Genomic DNA, 23,287 nt, shown 5'->3' with positions numbered 1-23,287 from the left:
TATTATTCAGTGATTTGTGTATTTGTTGCGACTTATGTGCGATTACTGTGCGATGTTTGTGCGACGTTCGAAATAATTTTGGTAATTGGTTTGTGCGATTTCATGCGATATTTGTGCGACTTTTATGCGATTTCTGTCTTACTGTTTTCTTTTGGAATACAGCAAATTGATGCCATGGCGCACTTATTGAGAAGAAGACGGACCTTGTACCCAGAAGTCTACACTCGAAAAGGTGTAGTTTTGGACACATCTGCTCCACAGTTCTTTTCCATGTTTTGGAATATGTATGAGGGTGACAAGAGCAAGATGAAATGGGATGATGGCGTTATGAATTACGTGCAGGGGATACCGCACATATACTTGCCATGTTGGGAGAACCAGGAGTACATATACTTTGTGTTGCACCTTCCCAAAGAGCGCCACTGGGTGGCAGTTGAGGTGGATATCGAGAAATGGGAGATCATTGTATATGATTCTGATATTGGTGGCACCGTTGAGGCACGCATGGAGTCATATTTGAAGCCTTACAGCGAGCTATTTGCGAATCTAATCCGAGCTAGCGGTTATTTCCCATACAACAATTATGTACATCCGGTGGAGTTGGGTGATCTCAGTCAGCTCCTACCCCTGCATTATAGACGAGTTACATCTGAGGTTGCACCACAAACGAATAGCAGGTGAATCTCTTTTTTTTTTTGTATAATTTGAGTAATTTAATTTTGCACTCCATTATGAATTACTTAACTTAATTATTGCTAATATTTAGTATTTTTTTTTAGTGGCAATTGTGGAATGTATGCCATGGAGCACATTGAGCACTTGATGCTGGAACGGTCGTTGGAGCATGTTCATGATGATAACATGCTCACCTTTAGACATAGGTGGTGTGTGGACCTATTTTACCAGAACTTGACATGGTAGTTTTTTGTAGGTTTTTCTAATGTTATTCTTATACACATAAACTCCCCTTTTGTAATTGTATTATAATCTAACCAAAATTATATATAACAAGTAAATTTAAAGCTATTTAAATTGTTGCTTGTATCAATTTCTTTATTTTTTTTAATTTTTGATAAATACCTGTCAAATCATGACATCTTGAAAAATTATTTTGGTAAGAATCGCATTAACATCGCACATTAATCGCATAATATCGCCAAAAAACACAGAACCAAACAAACTAAACAATCACGATTATTTTGACATCGCACAAAAATCGCACACTAATCGCATAATATCGCCAAAAAATACAGAACCAAGCAAACTAAAAAACAAGATCCTGTGCAGTTAACATCGCACAAAATTGCACAATAATCGCATAATGTCACCAGAAATTACAGAACAAAACAAACTAAAAAACAAGTTTCTGTCAGTTAAAAATCGCACAGTAATCGCATAATGTCGCCTAAAAGTCGGTAAACAAACCAAAAAAGTATTAATCTAGGAGAAAATCGCACAATATCCAACTACCACCAATACAACGCATATTCATTTAAATATTAGAGAAATGGTTCAAACTCGAGCTTTGCATGTAGCTCTGTTGTGCCCTGAACTGTGACATAGCGAACAATGACGAGGTTCCACTTCCACCTGACCACTAGACGGTCGACGCTTCGTGGGTCTTCTACCTGCATTGCTCTTCCTAGGCCGACCTACTGGTTTTTTCTCCACTGGTACCCCGATTCTTATGTTCTTGATATGTTCCGGTAGTACCCACTCATCCTCCTCACCAACAATATTAATTGTGGCATCGTAGGTCTTCTTCCACGTTTCTTTAGTGTAATATGGAGAGTAAAGTGTGTACACGCTCACATTCTGACTAACTGCTGCGGCACATGCATGGGGACAAGGGATTTTGAGCGTTTGGAAAAGTCCGCAAGTGCATGTTCTCTCCACTAAGTTTACATCACCATCTCTCTCACCTTGAGGACTCGTACCAACGTTGAACAATTGGGCACCATTACGAAGGACACTCCTGAACATACCATCTTTATGTTGATCCTTTAAATCATTTTCAAAAGTAATAGCCAAAGGAGTAGCGCACTTACTAGCCTTTTCGAGACGAGAAGCAAACCAATTTTGAAGTGTGAACCTGATGAAGTCAACCAAAATAGTTATTGGATATTTTCTGAATTCTTCTGTCACCTTGTTGAAGCTTTCGGCAGCATTGCTTGTCATTATGTTGTACCGATCGCCTGGACAATAAGGACGAGCCCACTTTTCAAACCCTATTTGCTCGACGTATGTAGCAATGGCAGGGTCCATCTGTTTCAGCACCTCAAAATGCCTATCACATTCCGTCTTGTTCCATGCGTAAGCTGCAAGCCATATTTGCTTGTTGCATACATCAGTCTTAAACTTGTGATTGACATTCATAGTAATATGCTTGAAGCATGCACAGTGGCATGCTTCTGGGAAAACAACATCAACAGCATGTTCAATGCTTTGATGCCTATCCGATATGAACATAAGATTTTCAACCTCACCAATGGCTTCCTTCAACTTCCGCAAGAAATACTTCCAAGAGTCATGATTCTCACTGTCAACAATTGCAAAGGCTACCAGAAACAATTGGTTGTTTGCATCGTACGCAACAACAACTAACAGTGTTCCTCCATACTTCGTCTTCAAGAATGTTCCGTCGATACTAATCACAGGACGACAAAACTTAAATCCCTTCCTACAAGCATCGAGTGACCAGAAATAGTACTTGAACCGGTTATCCTCGCTGACAATGTCAGTAATAGTGCCTGGATTCTTTTGTTCCAGCATGTAGAAGTAACCATATAATTTCGTGTAAGATTCTGCTGGAGTACCCCTCTTGTACATAACTGCCTTCTCTCTACATCTCCAAGCTTTCTCATAACTCATCTTGATGCCATATTCATCAAACATATCCCTCTGTATGTCTTTTGCCTTGTAGTTAGATCCATCTGATGTGTACTTGTTCTTAATAATGTGACCAATGACCCACGGTGCTACTTGCCGGTGATCAGAATGTCTAGAATCCAAGTTACATGTGTGTTCGTTGTGAAACACAGTAACCTCAAACATGTCACAAAGTGCCTTCTTCTTCCCCCTTAATCTCCATTTACAATTTTCATCCTTACAAGTAACGTAAAACACATCAGTGCCAGACTTACTTACCATCCACTCAAAATTATTTTTCAGTGCATACCTTCCCACTACATTCTTCAATTCTTCCTTGTTTTTGTACAACTTGCCAAGATATATCTCCCCTGAAGGCGTACCACTAAGAGATGTTGTATACACATTATTTTCCTCTATGTCTTCCCTTGTCCACACAAGAGGTTTGAATTTAGTAGAAACTTCAAATTCAGATACAGGAGCACTATCAGAAGGACCTGGCCGACTGCTACTAGTTCCTGGTGTTTGGCAATTCTCACTACGGGGGGGTCTTCTTTGTCGCTCTACTTGGTTGCTTGGAGTTAGTTCCATCCTCAGGGGAGGTACATCAGCAGCCACATCATCATCCACACCCAAATCAACCACAGGATCATTGTTGTAAAAGGGAGCATCGAACTCATCTGAATGATGAAATTCGATACCCACTCTCTCATCATCTACATTAGTGCCAACTTGCTCGTCCAAACTAACCCCCAGATCAGTTTCTGGGACAAAGGTCCCAACAACACTTCTACGGGTTACATTTCGGGGAGTCTACTCCAAATTCACATTCTTCTTCACCTTAGTCACAAATAGTGGCAACAAGTTGTCCACACTCATTTTTGCCTTCATGCTCAAGAACACTCGTAGTTGACTATCTTTCACTAAAACCTCAGGTGGAAACTTAGTGCCTTTCATGTACATGTAAAGAACTTCTAACTTCAATTCATACACTAAGGGGTCCACCTCCAACTCCTCATGCAAAACTTCACGCAACTTTTTCAGTGTACAGTCAATGTCCAATATCAATGTCTTACTTTTTGAGGAATCAAATACCCAGTTGAAACCCTCCAAAGTCCAAACGCCATCATACAGTACATGCACAAATACAGATGAATCTGTCCCAAAGAAATACAAACAAACTTACATTTAAAAATCACCATACTATATCGCACACAATATCGCACAATATCGCCTTAAGCTAACATAATATAAACCAGTTATGATGTCGCACAATAATCGCACAACAAAGGAAAGAAATCGCATAAAGTCGCACAATATCTGGAAATCAACAAAATCGCATAACGACGCACAACATATCGCACACAAATCGCCAAACATCACTATCGCATATAAAATAGTACAATAATCGTACAAAGTCGCCAAAATTAATCATGTCATCCCTAACCTCAGATTTCTCATGACATCGCACAAAACATCGCATGATGTCGCATAAAATCGCAAAAAACAAAAAAAACCCAGAAAAACACAGACTGTTAGCCACAAACTCTACCTCCATTTCAAGGACACAAAAGTCACATATTACAACTAACAACGTTCAGATCCATGCAATTCAACAAAAAACTACACTATTTACTAAGAAAAACACTTACCCATTGCTTTGTTAAGTGAGGTGGAGGTTGAGGGTAAAAATGGTGGAGGTTGCAGTCGGCTGGGACAAGGAGAGTTCACAGTGGCAGTCGGCGGCAGTGATGGAGAGAGAGAGAGAGAGAGAGAGAGAGAGAGAGAGAGAGAGAGAGAGAGAGAGAGAGAGAGAGAGAGAGAGAGAGAGAGAGAGAGAGAAAGAGGAGGCTGGCTTTGGGTTTGAGGAGAGGAGTATTTTGGGGTTACCACTTAAAGATTAGGATAGTTACAAAATTTTTAGGAGGGTGGTATAATTAAACACCACTTCTAACTTTTAAGCATAAAATGTCAAATTTCCGTTTTAAAATTAAATGTAGATGCTGCAGTAGATAATGAATAGATAAAATAGGTGTTAGAGCTGTAATTAGAAATGATGTAAGAAGAGTTATTGTTGGTTGTATTATTCCAATTCGAAAAATATGAAATGTTGGTGTGTAGCTGTTCAGATGCCTATTCAGCAAGTAGAAACATATTCAAAAGGATTGGCTGAGAAGATTAATTGTAATTCCAGCAATTTCTCTTCACTTTCAAATATTGTTAATTGTATAGTCTTTTTTCCCTAATGTTACTCTTACTTATGTACAAACAAATGCCAATGTTTTAGCTCATAAGGTAGGGCTAGATGAAGAGGTGGTTTGGAATGGTAGAATTCCAACTCAATAACTTGTACTAATCCAATCTATACTCTTTAAATTCAATCCAACCCAATATGTAAAAAGTACAAATTGAATTAGTTACTTTTTTTTTCTTTATTCTAAATCTCAAACTATTAATCAATTGTAATATTTTCTTATTATACTTTAAAATTCGAAATTTTGTAAAACAAAATTAATAATTAGCATCTAACATTTAACTAAATCTAAATTTCATACAACAAATTTCTCTTATTATAAAAAAGATTGATAGAAGAAATTAATTTTTTTTAATTACTATTAATTTTTGTAGCAAACATATTAACTTAAAGATTATTATTTGCATATAAATATTTTGTAAAACTACACGTGTATGCATAAATAAAATATAGATTGAATTAAATTGACTACTTTTAACTCTAGTAATATGTTTACTTATACATAATCGAACTCACTAATAATAAACTACTCTTAATGGATGAATTGAAATTAGAATATGTTGTTTACTTGTCCCAGGAATTAGAATTAGATTGACAATATTCTCATTTCAAACATTTACTTCACTTCGGAATAAGAATAAATAAACTGTAAGTTAATATTACAAAAATACACTTATTACCACCCTTCATTTTAATTTAATACTCTTATATATCTATTCTATATAAAGTGTGTCTATATAACCGAATTCTTAGTTTATGAGAAATTCGTGGGTGAGTTTTTATTTATATTTAATAAAATAATAAAATATTATTTATATATAATAAAATAATAAAATAAAAATAAAACAAATCCCATTTAAACTGATAACTATTATTGTTAATTAATTAAAAAAAAGCTATCAATATATCAATCTATACATATTAGTTAATAATTCCAACCTAAAAATAAAATACGTGTATCCTATTTTGTTTTTCTCTATTAATTTTTAGTTATATTTTATTTTATAAATTAATTTAAACCTATAAACCTATCTATTATTTATTTTGAAAAAAAATATCTATGCTAAAATTATATTAAATATGTGTATATCAATTCCAACCTGAAAATAAAATACGTGTATCAATATTTTAATTAAAGAATCTTTATATATATATATATATTTATCAACTCAAACTCAAACTCATAACATAGTACCCCTAAACTATCAATTATAATTTTTCTTTATATTTTTCTTCACTCTTCGTATTGTCTTTCTCAATTTCTTTTCTTAATATTACTTTGTAAGTAATTTTCTCAATTTTCTTTCTTAATATTACTTATCTATCGAGAAAATATTTTTGTAACGATTATTAGATTTATTATATATTTGATTAATTATGTAATATACCTTTGTATTGTTATGTATTAAATCAATTAATTGTATGTTTGCATAACTATTTTTAAATGATTCAGTATGAATTATATTTTGAATATTTGCAATCTTCTTGTGTGTTTTGATTATATGATTTGTTTTTTTGTTTTTCTAATGACATTTTTCTTATGAATAATAAAACATAAATATTTTATTTTGTAGGTGATTCATACACCAAAAATAAAGAAAATTTAATAAGTAGAGGTACACTCTTAATAAGATTGCTTTGTTTTCATAGTTGTGATATATGAATTGAAAACTAATTGTTTTTCTTTTTATTTCATTAATTTTTTATATGTATTTTATGCTAACCTATGGCCAATAGATTATTAAACTAAATTTAGTAGAATATTTTATATATTATTTTATTATTATTTATGTAACATAAATTTATATTTTGATTTAAATTATTATACTAAAATAATTCACACTATTTTGCCAAAGTTATTTAAATTTGTTCAAAATATAAGTCTATTAAAAATTAGTTAAAATTACCAATATCAATCTCCGTATAACTCTAAAAAAAAGTGACCACCTTTCTATGCATAAATATAGATTGATTAAAATAAAATTGCTACAGTTAAATGTGTACAATTCAAATTAAGATATAAATTATTTAAGGTATATGAAAGAATTTTTTTTGGGATTTTTTCAATAATATACTTAAAATACAAATTAATTTAAAAAATACCTTAACAAATCTCATTTACAATAATACCTTGCCACGTCTTCAAAAAATACCTTAATTTGAAATTAATATGCCTGAAACGAAATTAATCTCAAATTATACTTTTTATTTTTAATTTACCTCCGTTTTCAAAAGTAACTATTTGGTTACTTAGTTATAATGTTGATAAGAAACTAATTAGTTAATTTTACATAAAAAAAAAAAACTTCATTTTTATATCATATAATTTGAGATACAATTTGGTTACCTCCAAACTTTATTTGTAAACATCTTAATAATCAATTAATTATTTTTAAGTTATATTATTGTATCTTATTATTTAAAATATATTTTGGTAATCTTAAAATTTATTGAAACTAATGAGTTGTTATGTAATATAATAATCTACCACTTTTATATACCAATTATTTTGTATACCTTTTTGATACTTTAAAATTTATGTGTTTATTTTTAAATCATATTAAATTATTCAATTATTTTAAACTTTTACGTTACTTTTTATTTTTCTTTTGTAACAACAAGTTTATTTAATAAACTAATAAATTATAATAATAAAAAAAAAAAAAGCTCACATAATTTATTAGTAAAATTAGTAAACATTTAAATTATTAATTGCTTATTTTAAAATTACATTTTTAGTTACCTTTTAAGTTTATTGTAGAAACTAGTTAGTTTTCATATATATAATATAAGAAGTAATAAGCACAAATATGAAATAGTTTTATCTAGTATACTTCATAGTTTGAATATTATTGGTAAACTAAATATAAAAAAAAATTGAAAAAAAAAAAACTAAAGAAACTTAAATGTTACCTTTGATTTCGGCTAGCAAAAAAATATTTGTGTCTCACATATCAAAATGATTATCTTAAAGTGTAAATCATAATATGTAATTTTTGAGATCAAATAATTATTAGTGTAGCCAAAAAAAATAAATAAATTAAATATAAAAAAAAAAAGAAGAAAGAGAAAATATTTTAAATCTAAATATTTATTAAATATATGTACAGTAAAAAAATATTAGGTGTAGAAGACATGATAATTGATACAAACATTGAGATATATTGTACAAAAAAAATAAAGAATGTACATCACAAGGATAACCAAGAAAAGAATTTATGAACTAAAAACAAAACCAATATTAATGAAAACGTTACAAATATAATAGTAACTTTGATTATTTTAAAAGTCACGTTATTTATGTAATTGAGATGTATTTTAAGGCTCTAGATGTAAATTTCCCTTTTTTTTTTCCCAATTAGTTAATATATCAAGGATTTTTTTCAATTACTTAATGTTTTAGTTAAGTTATATATCCGTGCCTTATTTTTAATGTACTCACATCCTTTTAGATTTTAGATAGTATGGAACAAAATAAGTTTAACAAAATTATATATATTTTCAAAATAGGCAAGACATAGTTTTAAGATTTTTTTTTTCTTAAACAAAACAGATTTTTGTTAAAATAATTTATATTTTCAATTAATTAATTTCATTTTTTTTTTGCAATTAGATTTTTACTTTCAAAATTTAAATTTAAAATTTAGTTAATTTTTAAGTACTCTTTCTCATGTATTTAAGTTTTATAATTAAAAAATAAAAAAAAAAATATCTCAACTAACTATTTCTAAACCTTGATTTATATATGTTTTTGATTATTTGAATCTATTTTGATTAGTTTTGATCTAATTTAGTATTTTTTGTTTGATCTACAGTTTTTTTTTTTCTGTTTTTTTTTTTTTTGAAAGAAAGTGGATATATTCTATTAAGCCTAAAAGGTTTCAAGATACAAAGATGAGCTCAAAATAGATGAAACAACAAAATCCAAAAAGAATCACAGTCACCCGATACGAGACTCATCTAAAACTAGCACCCTCTTTGCAAGAGAGTGAACAATGGTATTCAAAGACCTATTACAAGAAGAAAAAAAAGATAAACTATAATGGTCATTGTCAATATTGACTCGGTTGTTTTTATTTATATTTATAAATTTTCCATCCATAATAGTATTTTTTTTTCACATTTAGGTAATGGTTAATTTTTACATCAACTAAGGTGTAGTAAACACATTACAAAAGATTACTAACAAGATAAAAGTAATGTCTAAATGAATGAGAGAGATTATTTAATATGTTTTTTAGTCATGTGTATTTTGACTTTTCTCTTATTAATTTGACATATTAATTAATTGTTTTTTTTTTAAATGATGTTAATTAATAGTTTTAGTTTATCATTTTGTAAATATAGGTGGGGTTAACCCGTTTATCCACTTACTTTTATATTATTAAAAAATATATATATAAAATTAGTACGTTAAAATTTGATACAATTTTATTACTTAGTTATTATTAAATAATAATAAAAAAAATATTTCATATATACAATATTATATATTGTTCTCATGTGATATTATTTAAACCATAAATTTACTATCTTATTTTGAATTTAATTAAAACCAATAAAATATATATACCTAATCTTGTACGTTCTCATTTTTTCTAATTTTTTTTTATTAAAGTTAATTATTTTAAATAAATAAAAATTAATAATAAAAATCTAATTTTTAAATTTTCTCTATTACTATACTATTTTGAATTTAATTAACAACAATAAAATATATGTACGTATATTTTTCATTTTTTAATATAAATTTTCTATATACATATATATTTATACAAAAAAAAAAATAGAGATAAAAAATAGTAGTGAAGAGATCCAAAAAATTTCACATAAGCTTCAAACACACTCTAAAAAAAGTATCATTTATAATTCTATGTGTAACTAATTTATTTGTTTATTTGGATGATTTTAGTCTATATATCTCAAATTATACTTTTTAATTTTTATAATTCGGTTATAGCAAGTAAGAATATTTTGATTGATGTAATCATAACAGTATATATATAGCTTTAAGTTGAGCATGAATTGTCTATTTGATTTTGTTTTAAGTTTAGATTTTACAATTGTATTTGAATACTTAGCTATATATATGTGAATCTTGAGTTTATCGGGTTAATTTGTTGAAAATATATGTTTACTGATTTGCTCAAAATAAATATACATAAACACATATATTTTGTTGAATCCAAATATACATAAACACATATATTTTGTTGAATCCAAATATACATAAACACATATATTTTGTTGAATCTATCATGGAGTGCTATGAGATTGATGAGAGGCTTCAAGAGAAGAATGATATTAAGATAAATTTGAAGAGCATTGCTTTGTTATAATATTATTTGGAAGCTATCATATTTCTTGTTTTTTATATTCTTTCTTTCATATGTCCAGTTATATGTCTGCTACCCTTATTCTTTATAATTTTATTATTACCGGCTCAAGTTAAGTGTCCATAGTAAGTGTGTAGCATTATTATTTTTTAAATATATTTCAAGCTAATCTCCATTCTCCACTTCTTTTTCTGTAAATTTTAAATTTGACTTTTTACTATTGATTTTCAAATAACCCCACACACTAATTAAAATTAGTTTTTAAATCATTTTAAATTACATGATTATTTATTGAATCTTTCTTAATTAAATTATAGAACACATAACATAAAACTAAATATACGTGCCTTGCACGTAACTTTCTTCTAGTATATATATATATATATATATATATATTATCCTTACAAGTTTACAACTAAAAAGTTTGAAATAAAATTTAAAATAAATAAAACAACACTACCAGTACCAAATAATAAAATATAAAAAATTATTATAAAAATAAATACACAAAATCAAGTATTACAAATCTAATAAATATAATTAAAATATATATTTTTTAATATATATTAAATGTAATTAAATTATATCAGTTTTCAATAAAAATTTACAACAAAACTCCAAAAGATATTTAAGGTCCTAGGAGAGTAAACAAATATAGGGGGAAAATATTATTCAGGAAAGGAAAAATTGGCAACAACCAATAGCTTCATACTCATAACTGATTTATATAAAAAGGCAAAAGCTTGCCTATTCAAACACAGGTGATTTTTCTTTATATTTTTTCTTTTCATTTCTTCTAGATGAAAGGCCTCTTCGAATAACCCACCTCAAGTACTCACCCGTCTCCCAAAACCCAAAAACTATTTAATTACTCCTATATCTAAGATAATAGAATATATAAGATGAATGCGATACCCTTCCCATTGCCAATTAATTTTAAAATAAAACCTTATTCATCTTATCTTAAATTCTAAGATTCATCAATCAAACAAGCTAATTTTGTTTTCAAACCTTGGATCTCATCAGATGGTACAAAATCGTAAATTTTGTGCCATTTCGAGCCCAATCATGTTAAGAAAAGTACAAGTTAAATGCATTGGTTGTTAATTCTCAAATGAGTCAATTATAAGAAGCTCTCAGGTAAGAGAAAAAAGCAAGGTTCCCCAGCATGTTATATAGACAATACTGAAAATTTCTTACCCTTTTCAAGTAGACACCATGTGCACCCCTGATCAATGATTCAATTTTGTAGTAGTCATCAAGGATAGAAAAAAGACTGGCTGAACAGAAATGAACTATGAAAAGAAGCTCAGCTAACTCAGCTATACATTAAAATTAAACTAAACAACCAGATAGATTACAAGAAGGGTAAGGGTAAGGATAGAAAAATGCATTTTGACAGAAAACAAAACACAGCACCCAGAAGCCAAGTGAATATCTCATAACCTGGTTAACATTTCGGTCACCTATACCTCCTTTTGGCAGCCCAGGTGAGAACATTGCAGCCAGATTTCTAAAACCTTTTCCTGTAATAGACAAGGATTTTCTCAAGTTAAATGTGATAATGCACAGAATAGTAAAAAGTATATGAGAAAATCAAGTTGGAGAAAATCATGGCAAGAGCATAGGCAATCTATATTCCTCTATATCTACCAATAACTCTTTATCAACATTACCACACATGCCAACATTTTATTAGCAATTCAACAGTCTTTATCCTTTTTCTATTTACAATAATCCCAACTCTCACAGATGTGTTGTGTGTGTGTGAACAAAATTAATTAGACATTCTCTTCTCTATACCCAACAGCAGAACTGAAGAGACATTATAACCAGAAACAATAACGAAAATTCATCTCATGGTTCACCTTATAAGTGTTTTCCAACTAGCAATATACTTTAAAGTTTCATAGTAATTACTCCTTCCATCAATGTAAGGAGAAATTTAATATAAGTTTAAGAGCTGCAAAAGACAACTAAATATATTTAGTATATGATGCATACCTGAAATTCCTAAACCAAATTAACCTCAAAACTTGACAGACTGGAGAGGTCTAGTTGCATCTCATGGTCATGGGTGGACAGATCAAGTTGCATTTCATGTTCGTGGGTGGACAGATCAAGCTGCATCTCATGGTCATGGGCAGAGAGATCAAGTTGCATTTCATGATCCTGAGTTGTAATAACAACCGGAGATGCTTTACAAGGGAGAGTTGGAGTATAGCTCAACTGGTAATTTACAAGTGTTGAGCCAAAGATGTGAAATTTTTCAGCACTGCTGCAAGCAACTTCTGCGTCCGAAGACTTCTTAAAAACTACCCTAGCACGACTGCTTTCCCTATCAACTTCTGTCTCCATTTCTTTGAGTGGTCCAAATCTCCTAAACATTTTGTTCAGGTTACTTTCTGATGGCATAGATTTTACCTCAGAGAAGTTCATTATGAGTTCTGCTGGTGCGTTCTCGCCAACGTAGCCAGCAGGTCTCTCTGGTGTCAAGCCAAGCTCACCATTAGAGTATCGCTTCCTAGAATATGTTCTACGGCCTTCTTGAGGAGGTTTTTCTGACTGTGTAGCAGCAAGTTGATTATCTTTTTTCCTGCCTCTACGGAGAGGTTGCTCTTCTGAACCATTTTGAATGACTCTGTCTGTCCAATAGGTGTCATTCATATCATCAAATTCAAAAGTTTCAGGAGACCCTTTCTTCCTTTTACCAGTGACTTTGTCAATTGACACATGCTCACTCCCAAAATACTGGCCTGTAATCACTACTGAATTCCTTAAGTCAGTGAAGAAGTTAATAATAACACTTGAAAGATTGAATTCCTTCAAGGGATCTTGTGCAACAGACTGAAGTTGAGACAGTAATTCATCTAGTGAAGAGTACTCTGCTGGTTCAGCTGCCCTTCCTGCATCAGCTGCCCTTCCTGCATCAGCTGCCCTTCCTGCATCACTTGTCCTTCCTCTACAGACATCCTCGAGCTACGAAAGGAAATTTCATAACCATCCCTGTGTCTGTCACTGCTTCCATCTAGCTTCACCCTCTCGAAGCTTCACGGTAGGAGTACTGCGAGTCATCTGGCCGGGAGTCGTACGGCTAGCAGTCATCTGGCTAGCAACTCTACGGATACATTCACCAATCTTAAATGACTGCTTTGGAAAAGTGGAATTAGAAGCTTTTGCAACAGAAACAGTTTTCCTTCCATCTTGAGCTGCCAAGTCCTCAGCATGGTAATCTACACCCTTTCTCCTCTTACCAGACTGATAATCGTCATCTGAAAAATCTATGGCACCAACCATCAACTCTGATAAGCTTTTCTCTTTTAATTTAGGATAAACGCCGTCTCTAAGATTATGTTTCCGTTTATGAGAAGAACTAAGTAATTTCGACCTCTCCTGGCTAGAGGAAGCTCGTTCGTCATCTTTAGAAAGAGAACTTGCATCCTCAGTCATATCATCAGGATGTAAACTATCCTGAAATCGGGAGCCAACGGTGTTATTCTCAACCAATCCTCCACAACAATGAAATTCAGGTAAGCTACAAAACCCCTTCAAACGGAAAAAGGCTAACAACTGAGCCTTCGCTATTACAAGTTCCAATCGGTCATTCCCACCTGATTGAGACTGTGCTAATGCTCCTAGGTATTCAAGCAACTTGTCAGATTGGAAGGAATTAACACTAGCAGATTCATCCACACCTCTTATACTTGATTCTGGCCGGATCCCTGCATTTTCAACGACCTGGAATTGAATGTTGTCGTGTAAATCTTTTGGTATACAAGAACAGGCTAAGCCTAATTGTACTCGCCTCGAAATTTCTACTAAAGCACAATTGACAGCCTTCTGGAATGAATCTGCATTGCCCTGCTTCTCCATCTGTGAGAAATGAGACCGAAAGGGCTTTAAAGATGAAGCTTCATTCCACGCAAATGTTCTATCCCCAAAATAGGCAACCAAGAAGCAATCCTTTTTATGATGCTTCATTGCCTTCTCTGATGCATCAGTAAAATCAAATATCTGTCCAGGCCACCATGGATGGCTCTTTACTTTACCCCAAACTAAGTCGGTTACAGAAAATACATCTTCATCTTCTGGTGGTAAGTCACAACTTTGTTGATTCACTAACGAATTCTCTGGCTCCAGAGATTTCTCATTAATGATTTTCTCTTCGCTGTTGTTTGGCTGTTTACTATCAGTAATTTCTTTGACCACTGTCAAGTCTTTCTCTCCATGTAAACTAAACTCAACAGGAGTAACTTGCTCTTTAACACCTTCCTCATCTGCGAAATTTCCATCAGAAATACTATAATCAGTGGCTACACCCTCCTGTAAGCACTCTTCATTACTCAAGTTTTGATTATCATCTGACTGGCCCAAAGCTTCACTAGCTGAAATCAAAACTTCATTGGTGTCCATTGGAGCAATGTCCACGTTCTTAGTGGTTTGGTTGTCCATTTCTGAGCGACATACTGTTTGAGTAGGTGAGTTCCTGTCATGATCTGGTGGAGACAGCACGACTTTATCAACAGGGTTAGGAGCATTGTCACCAGGTGTTGTACCTTCAACATGTATTAATTCACTGGGCTCACATGAGAATGTCACATCTGCCCATGCATGACCATCATTTTCATTTACACCACCCATTTTCTTAGGCATTTCCTCTTGCTTTTCAAATTCTATTTGCTGCCCTCCATGTTCAGTTTCTATCTCCTGTACAGTACTAACACAAATCGGAGAAACATCACAAGTCTCAGTCTGTTCCAAGTTCTCTATAGGCTTAAGGTGCTCAGCGGCACCTGAAACTTCAGTGTTGAAATCTAAAGCCTTTTCATGTCCTCCATCAGAATAAACCTGATCACTATCCTTCACTTGTCTATCTATTTCCCTTGCTTGTTCTACATTTGACTGAACGTGGATATCACAAGCCATGCTGTCATCAAAGTATTCTTCAGGATTCAAGGTCTCATCTTTTTTCGAAGCGAAATAACCTTAGATTCTACTACGAAACTTCATTCTCGGCAATTACTTGAGTCTGTTGGAGTAAGGACTGCGATTACGAAATCAAATTTGTGTGTTTCTCGGTGCTTTCACCAGTTATCGCAATCTTCAGCTGCTCTTTCTCTACGGGCGAAATTTTCAATGTTATTAGAGTCTCACCAAATAAGGAAAAGAAGAAAGCAATTGACTGAACTTTTTAAGATGATCTCTTTACTTATACACTTAACACACATGTATAATAAATAATATACACACATATATACATGTACAAACATATACATCGGATTCTCCCCTTGCACCCTACAATATTTGAGAGAGAAAATTCTAAATTGTAAGGTATCCCCCACGACATATTGAACGCCAAAAGTCATGGTTGAAAACTATAGCTAATTACTACAAATCACCTTGGGTTATGTTTTATGAATAAAGTGTGCAATAATTTCCATAAGTTTGTTGCTAATCACCTATAGACTATAGTTACAAAATGTAACCACTAAAAAAACTCATCCATACATATATATTCCCTTATCTCCTTATCCTTATATATAAAAAGGGCCTATGTGGTGTAAAGAATTTGTTGGTTTAACACTTGTTATCTTAATTTTCTGTTACTTAACGAAGAAGCTTAAAAAAGTTTATTTTGTTAACTATAATACAAATTAGTCTGGATGCCATGCTCGTTGTTAGGTAAATTACTTAACTAAGATTATTGAGTTATGCTAATTTTTCCAAAGTTTCTGATATATGAGTTATGCGGGTTGGGAAAGGCACATTGGTTTTGGCTCTAGATATGGTCTTCTATCTCATCCTATGTCTTGCAATGATTAATCTACTAACGTGGAAGGTACAAGACCAGTAGATGGATGAGATACATCTGTAACAAACTTGTAAGAATACCTTGATATTATTTCGAAGAACAATAGTTTTTGGAGGGCAACACACACGGAATCTTAAGAGATTATTTGGTTTCAACATGTGATTTTAGTACTAGTATTACATTAACATTTAAACCATTTTGAAGCTACGAAATTGTAAGATAGTATAAATTAGTGCTTGGCTATTCATGAGTAGAAATCTTCATCTTGTCAGCATGAAATTTTTTGTCTTAAATCAGATTTAGATAAATTGTTAGCTTATATTAATAAGCATGAAAAAATGCTAAACGTGCATTGGATGTTGCTGCCGTCTAATATGTTTATATATAAACAGTAGAGCCTTATTTAGTTATAATCTCTCCATTAGAATAGAATTTACTTGGTCAAGTGTATTATCTAAGGTTCTAATATATATATGTGTGTATAAATTGATATTATATATGTTGAACATAAGAGAATGTCCGCACCTTGCACTTATAGACTTGTACATCTGTTGAGCTCCATAGTAGTTACCCTCTTCAACAACTTTCTTTAATTTCTCAATATTCTGCATTTTAAATCGAAAAAAAAAACAGATTGGAATTACTCATTCAACTTAGCTTTTTTTTTTTTTTGTTGTTGAAAGAACATACAACTTAGCTAATAAATTAAGACCACACGAACAAAAAAACAGTTCAACTGCACCAAATTTCAATAAGAACTCCTTTCCATCAACTATTACTAACCAAATTTTCAACATTCAACAAAATTATGCATCTAAGTTTGTACGTGAAATTGAAATCAGAAGCAAAATAGGAATATTCTAATACAGAAACAAATCGATGCTGATGAGAGTTTAATCAACCGAGATTTGACATTTTCCAAAAGGACCATGCACCAGTACAAAACGATTAGGTGATCAATTTTTCATAGAACAAATAACGAATAATGCTTCAAAATTCAACTATTTGGATCCAAATAACAAACACCCACAAGACCCCTCCACCCCTCTTTTTCGCTTCCAATCACTTTTCAGGTAAACAAACACAAAATAGAGAGAATGGTTTCTCGGGAAAACCAAAACCAAGAGGTAAAAAGAATAAATGGAAGAAGATAGATTACCTCTTGAGCCGGAGGCAGAACACCTCTTCTAGGTCTCTCCCCGGACATGACCTTGCTTCTTAGAATTGAGGTATTTCAATGGCAGAGATCTGGGTCTGGCTCAATCAAGCAGCTGTGTTGGAAATGAATGTTATGTTCTCAACGAGTTGGGTGTAATTTGTATTGGCATTTGACATTTCTTTTTAGGGTAAATACCCTCAAAAAGAGTTACTGAGTTCGGATTTGTGTTCAAGAAAAGTTGAACCCTATTTTTTAAAATTGTGTTTTTAAAAGTGAGAATAAAAAATAGTTTTTTGTCATTTTAAAAATTTTTGGGTCAAGATGCAAAGTGACCCTAAATTTAACACAATTAAATTAATGAATGTCCCTCATCTAAAAAAAAAAAAAATAAATAAATGTCCTTTTTTATAAAAAAATTAACAAAATGTTTATTCACTGAAAAATTTGATGATAAAATTACAATTATAACCTTGAATAATTAAATTTTTTGTATAGTTATTTTGCACAACAGTATATTGTTTTTATGTGCAATAGTATATTAAAAAAAACTGAAAGGTAGTATATTAGTTTAAGATTGTGGTATATTATTTTAATGTGCTATGGTATACAATGAACGAAAGACGGAAATTAAAAAATGTGGAATATTAGTTTAAGTTTGAGGTAAAGTTATATTTCACTAGGAAATATTGTCTTTAAGTTCATTAGTATATCATGAAGGAAAGAAAAAGAAAAAAAAAACATGTGGAATATTAAATTAAGTTTTTGGTATATATATTTTTTCCACTATACTGGTGGTATATTAATTTTTCACTATGGTATTTATGCTTATGATTGCAGAATATAGTTTTTATATGTTATTGTATATCGTGGAAAAAAATCATTTAATAGTATAATAGTTTAAGTTTATGGTATATGCATATTGGTCTAAGGTATATCGTTTGTATGTGATATGGTATATCGTGAAGGATAGAAAGAAAAAAAAACTTTTAAATATTAATTTAAGTTTTTAGTATTTTTTTTTATGTTGTACGGTATATCTTTATTATGCGCTATGATGTATTAATAAATAAATAGAGTGGTATATTGTTTTTATTTGCTATGGTATATCATGAGAAAAAGAGAAAAAAAAACTTGGGAAAGTTTATTTAAGTTTTTTCTATATATTTATTTGACTATAGAATTGTTGGGGTATATTCATATTACTCTAAGTATAGTATTTGTATGTTATATTATATATCATGAAAGAAAGAAATAAAAATAAAATTAAAAGAATTGAATAATAGTTTAGTGTTCGGCTTTTCTTTTGAGGCTTTTTCCATCTAGACCTGTGGCAGAGAAATACTGATGTTTTGATGTGTAATACTGAAAAAATAAGCGTAAGATTTACTGTTGCCATTAGTTCTGTTTTTTGATCCCAGATTTTGGTCCATAAATGTACGAACTACGAATATATACCGTTAATATGATGATTAAGTAAAAGTAGATTCCACATGAAAAAAAAGACTAATATAAAAATTCAACATATTGAAGTTAAGTGTGAGATAAGAAAATATTTTTGGTCCACAATAATGTTTACAGATATTTATATATTGCATATTAAGCCATATAACACTTTGAATATTTTTTTTTTTTATTTTGGGGATATTTCTATTAGAATTTAGAATTTAATAAAGTTATGTTCAAGAGAAAAAAAACAATCTATATTCCAATAAGAAATTATTTAACTAAATAATTGACATTTTTATGTTAATTCTTCTTTGGTTGTGTTGACTAATAATTTTTTTGGTTGTCATGTTGTTTTTAAAATTTATTCTTTGGTGTCACAGTTGTGTGTAGGTCGAGATGGATAATAAGAAATTGTTAGATTTGATAAAAGGTTTTTCTGAGCAGAGTTGCAAAGTTGAAGAGTTACGTCAAAAGGTGTCACTTATAAAGTCAAAGATGTGTTGTGCCTATAATCTTTATCGTTTTCATGAAGATTGTTGCAAGTCTGATGATGTGTTATTGAGAACATCAGTTGCATTATTTGAAGATTCGGTGAACTCGAAATTATGTAGTCATATGGAACCTTCTACGGAAAATGGCAAATTTTTGAAATTGGTAGAAGATATTGTAGGATTTAGCAGTAGTGATCTTGATGTTTCGATTATACCTAATGTGAAAGATGAAAAAATATTGGTAAATAAGGTGGATGAAAATAGTTTGAATGTTAGTTGTGGTAAAAAGTATTGCATTGGTGATGACAATGTTCAGTTTGAAGACAGTGGGAAGAATAAAAAAGTGTCTTTTGAAAAGGAATCATCAATGTTGGATGAATGGAATTGTTTCGAGACGAATGATGGAGACTGTATGGAAGGGGGGTTGTTCAAATCTAAGGTGTTAGTATCAACAAAAGATAAGGAGTCAATATCAAATAAAACGAGATTTGCGCAAGGATATGGATGTTCCGATCCATATGTTAAGGAAGAGAAAGAGTTAGTAGCTATTCATGTTGGTTCTGGATTTGATTTAAACTTATATGATATTACTCAGTTTGAGTTGTCTGCATTGGTAAGTGGGTAATTATTTTTATTTTATTCTTTTTCTTGTATAAATATACATTTTAGTAGTGTGTGTAAATGTGTTAAAATTTATATATATAAATATATATATATTAGGATGGCAAAGTAAAATTGGCTTGTGAGAGAAGCGAGGAGCATCGTAAGTTTTCAAAAATTTCTGCATTGTATCTAGTAGTTTGTTCGACACCCTGTTTTATTGAAGAGTCCTCATTTTCTTCTTGCGAAGAAGGTGTGACTAAATATATATTTGACAACTCACTGAATTGTAGGTAAGTAAAAACTATTATCTCTTATTAAGAATTATGTTTGTAACTTAATTTGTCAACAATAATTGTGTTACTTTAATTATTTTTGTGTTTTCCTTTTGTAGGGAAGTTTTATATTTGAGTGAAAGAGTCGTGGGCCGGAGAGAAGACTTTCTATCACTGAATGCTAATACATTGATCGGGACAAGGGTTCGTTGAATAAATATTGGCTCAAAGTATTGCTTTAATTTTTTATTTTATTCTTACCTATTGTTTGATAAATAATTTTGCAGGTGGTGAACATGGTAGTAGATTTATTGTGTGACTATGAGGCTAAGCTAAGAGGACATTCCATGAAATTTTGGTTTATACCGACGAGTATTTCTGTTAGTGTTAATTTTTCTTAGTCAATTATAGATAGTAAATGGTTTTAGATTGAGGTTATATAAATCTTTGAATATTATGTCAAAGACCCTATCTTGAAGAAGGTGCAATTAAAGATCCTACTAATCTGCGAAGATGGGTTGGGGATATATCAGTTTGTGAGAAGGTACTCTTTTGATTTTACTTTTTTTTTATTATATTTTCCATACCATTTAAGTGAATCAATCTAACATTTAATATTTATTTGTATTCTGTAGATATTTATGCCCCTTTTAGCAATGCGTCATTGGTTATTAGCTATTGTTAGTATTGTTGATGAAAGTGTATATGTTTATGATGACCTCCGTGTGGTGACTCCTGCGTTAGGATTGGAAATTATCAGTGATTTTGTGAGTATTGAATTGGAGAAGTTATAATTCAGCTTGTTTGTTTCTTTAACATTTTTTTTATTACTTAACCTATTTTGCAGCTTGTGATATTGGATTTAGCGTTTCCTAATGCTTTTAGCATACATCTTGGTAGGAGTTTCAAGTTTGAGAAGTTCATTATTATGCAAAAGCCATTTCATAAGAAGCAATGTGTAGATTATGATTGTGGTATATATGTGATACAACTTATGAGAGCTGCTTACACAAATGGTCAAATATGTGTACACGTATGTTTCTGAATTATTCTATTTTTTTATTTATTTATTTTATTTGTTTTTAAAGCCAACATTATTATTATTTTTAATTGATGAAAATATGTTCTAATTACTGGAGCACTTGACAATGGAAAGAGTTGTTGTTTCTTTGGCTATTATATTGTCGTCTTTGAATAAATGCGACTAGCTTTAAAGTAAATGTTGTGTCGGTGTATGTTCTGTGGAGAGATATGTGCATTCAATTGCGGTCCATATGAGAGTTTTTTCAATTTGTTTTGATAATTTAAGGTTTTAGTAGAAAAGTATAACTATTGATGTCATGTAGGCAGTGAGGATTGCTTTTGTGTTGATAGAAGTTTCTTTTATTATGTGACTATGAGGCTAAGCATAGGAGTTGATATCAAAATTGCCATTGAACTGCTACTCTGCCCCCATCATCTGCATAACAACAATGCATTTGTCTTGTAACTCTAAAACAAATTTAGAAACAAAATGACTATTTGATCACTTCAATATCATATTAGCAGCATTTGTCAATCATATGAAAGCATATAATAGTTTACTCCCCTGTGATTTTCTTAACTACTACCAAAACAACCCCGGATGTTTTACAATCAGCACAAATCATCTACAAAAATAATTATAAATAAATAATGCTTCCCCTGGGACCGGGACTATAGCAGTTGTTATGTAGGTACTCATGAGAGACTTGAACTTCAAACCTCGGGGAAGCAAACCATACACGTGACCATTTGAACTCTTAGGTTCTCCTATGCTTAATTTTGATGCCAAACCAGCCACTTAATCACTATAAGAACCGACTATTGGACCCAATGGTGCATAATTTATACACAGATCCCATATTCACAAACAACTAGAATGAACAAGGGAAACACAAACATACAATTTGATTGGATGCAGCTTCCTCTATAAAAAATTATTTTAAAAACTTATACATTTTGTAAACTTATTACATGAAACCATACATTTTAATCATTAAATAATATAAATAATTAATAATTAAACTAATTACCATAAATAGATTAATGTAATTAATGTTTATAATATTGTTTTGTAATATCTTATCCTTATGTTTATTATATTAATGTTTTAAAAATTATTAATAATAAAATATATGAGAAAATGGTAATAAGTTTTTTTTTTTTGCACATATTTTATAATTAATTAAAATAATGTATATAAAATTGTAAAATGCCCTTATTTTAAGAGTTTAGTCATTTAATTATAATATTTACAATGAAACTTTATTTTATTTTTTTTATAAAAATTAGACTTGTTTTTACACAAATTAGAATTCTCTTCTTTTATAATTAATTTTTAAATAATTGATTATTTTTAAATGATATTAAATTATTTTTTTACAACTAGAAGAACTAAGTATAAGGCCTCAAGCTGAAGGCTAAGTTGTGTATATTCAAATACCATTGTAGGAGAGCTGGACTTTATTTTTTGACTTTGGTTTGGTTTTTTTGAGTAAATGACTACTTATTGGAAAAAAAAAAAGGATGGAGGAATTTAGCCATTTTTTTTGGAAAATACATTGAACTTATTTCACTTTTTACTTTTTAAATATTTAAATAAAAAAAATTAAATAATTACGTGTAATAATTTAAAATTAAAGTTATAGGTATAATAAAATTATATATTTATATATAATTACAAAAAATTATTAGGTGACTATTAGGTTATAAGTTAATTATTATTTATTTTTATTTAATTTCTAACTTAATAACAACCATTTAATAGTAAAAAACTGAGTTTTTGCAAATGTCAATAATTATTACAGAATAATAGTAATAATTCAACTTTAACAGTAGGCAGAAACAGAATACAATTCTGTCACCGCAGAACATAATTTTGCAGAAACACAGTAGAACTAGAAATAAAATACCAGAAATTAAAATCAATTGAGACAATGGGATTGTACGTGGTATCAGTGTTCTTTCGAACACTCGTAGTCTACGAGGCCACACCAGAGAGAAGACTATCTATCACTGAATGTTA

The 23,287-nt window shown here is 30.6% G+C and overlaps 3 protein-coding genes across 4 annotated transcripts; 1 reads left to right on the top strand and 2 right to left on the bottom strand.

Moving 5' to 3' along the window:
• Window positions 1-1,512: 1,512 nt before the first annotated feature.
• LOC115718100 (uncharacterized) lies at window positions 1,513-4,524 on the bottom strand. Its single transcript, XM_061110450.1, has 3 exons — window positions 4,521-4,524; window positions 3,799-4,025; window positions 1,513-3,681 (listed from the first exon to the last, which is right to left on the bottom strand). The coding sequence occupies exons 1-3, from the start codon at window positions 4,522-4,524 to the stop codon at window positions 1,513-1,515; spliced, it is 2,400 nt and encodes a 799-aa protein (XP_060966433.1).
• Window positions 4,525-11,599: 7,075 nt separating this feature from the next.
• LOC115705208 (PWWP domain-containing protein 5-like) lies at window positions 11,600-15,574 on the bottom strand. The gene is made up of 3 exons (XM_061108442.1): window positions 13,497-15,574; window positions 12,463-13,418; window positions 11,600-11,984 (listed from the first exon to the last, which is right to left on the bottom strand). The coding sequence occupies exons 1-2, from the start codon at window positions 15,382-15,384 to the stop codon at window positions 12,472-12,474; spliced, it is 2,835 nt and encodes a 944-aa protein (XP_060964425.1). The 5' UTR covers window positions 15,385-15,574; the 3' UTR covers window positions 11,600-11,984; window positions 12,463-12,471.
• A 3,422-nt stretch (window positions 15,575-18,996) lies between these two features.
• On the top strand, window positions 18,997-21,365 carry LOC115706783 (uncharacterized). Of its 2 annotated transcripts, XR_009685707.1 has the most exons (3): window positions 18,997-20,785; window positions 20,877-21,008; window positions 21,089-21,351. XR_009685707.1 is itself a non-coding variant. In XM_061108438.1 (2 exons), exon 1 carries the CDS (start codon window positions 19,272-19,274, stop codon window positions 19,989-19,991), a length of 720 nt encoding a protein of 239 aa, XP_060964421.1. In that variant the 5' UTR covers window positions 18,997-19,271; the 3' UTR covers window positions 19,992-20,785; window positions 21,089-21,365. The 2 variants fall into 2 exon arrangements, 1 of the variants encoding a protein (XP_060964421.1); XM_061108438.1 differs by lacking the exon at window positions 20,877-21,008 and having other exon boundaries at window positions 21,089-21,365.
• Window positions 21,366-23,287: the final 1,922 nt, after the last annotated feature.

Source organism: Cannabis sativa, chromosome 1 (genome assembly GCF_029168945.1).
Source record: "Cannabis sativa cultivar Pink pepper isolate KNU-18-1 chromosome 1, ASM2916894v1, whole genome shotgun sequence".
Classification (NCBI taxonomy): Eukaryota; Viridiplantae; Streptophyta; class Magnoliopsida; order Rosales; family Cannabaceae; genus Cannabis; species Cannabis sativa.
Note: the sequence above shows the minus strand (reverse complement) of the source record. Positions and strands in the feature narration are given on the sequence as shown.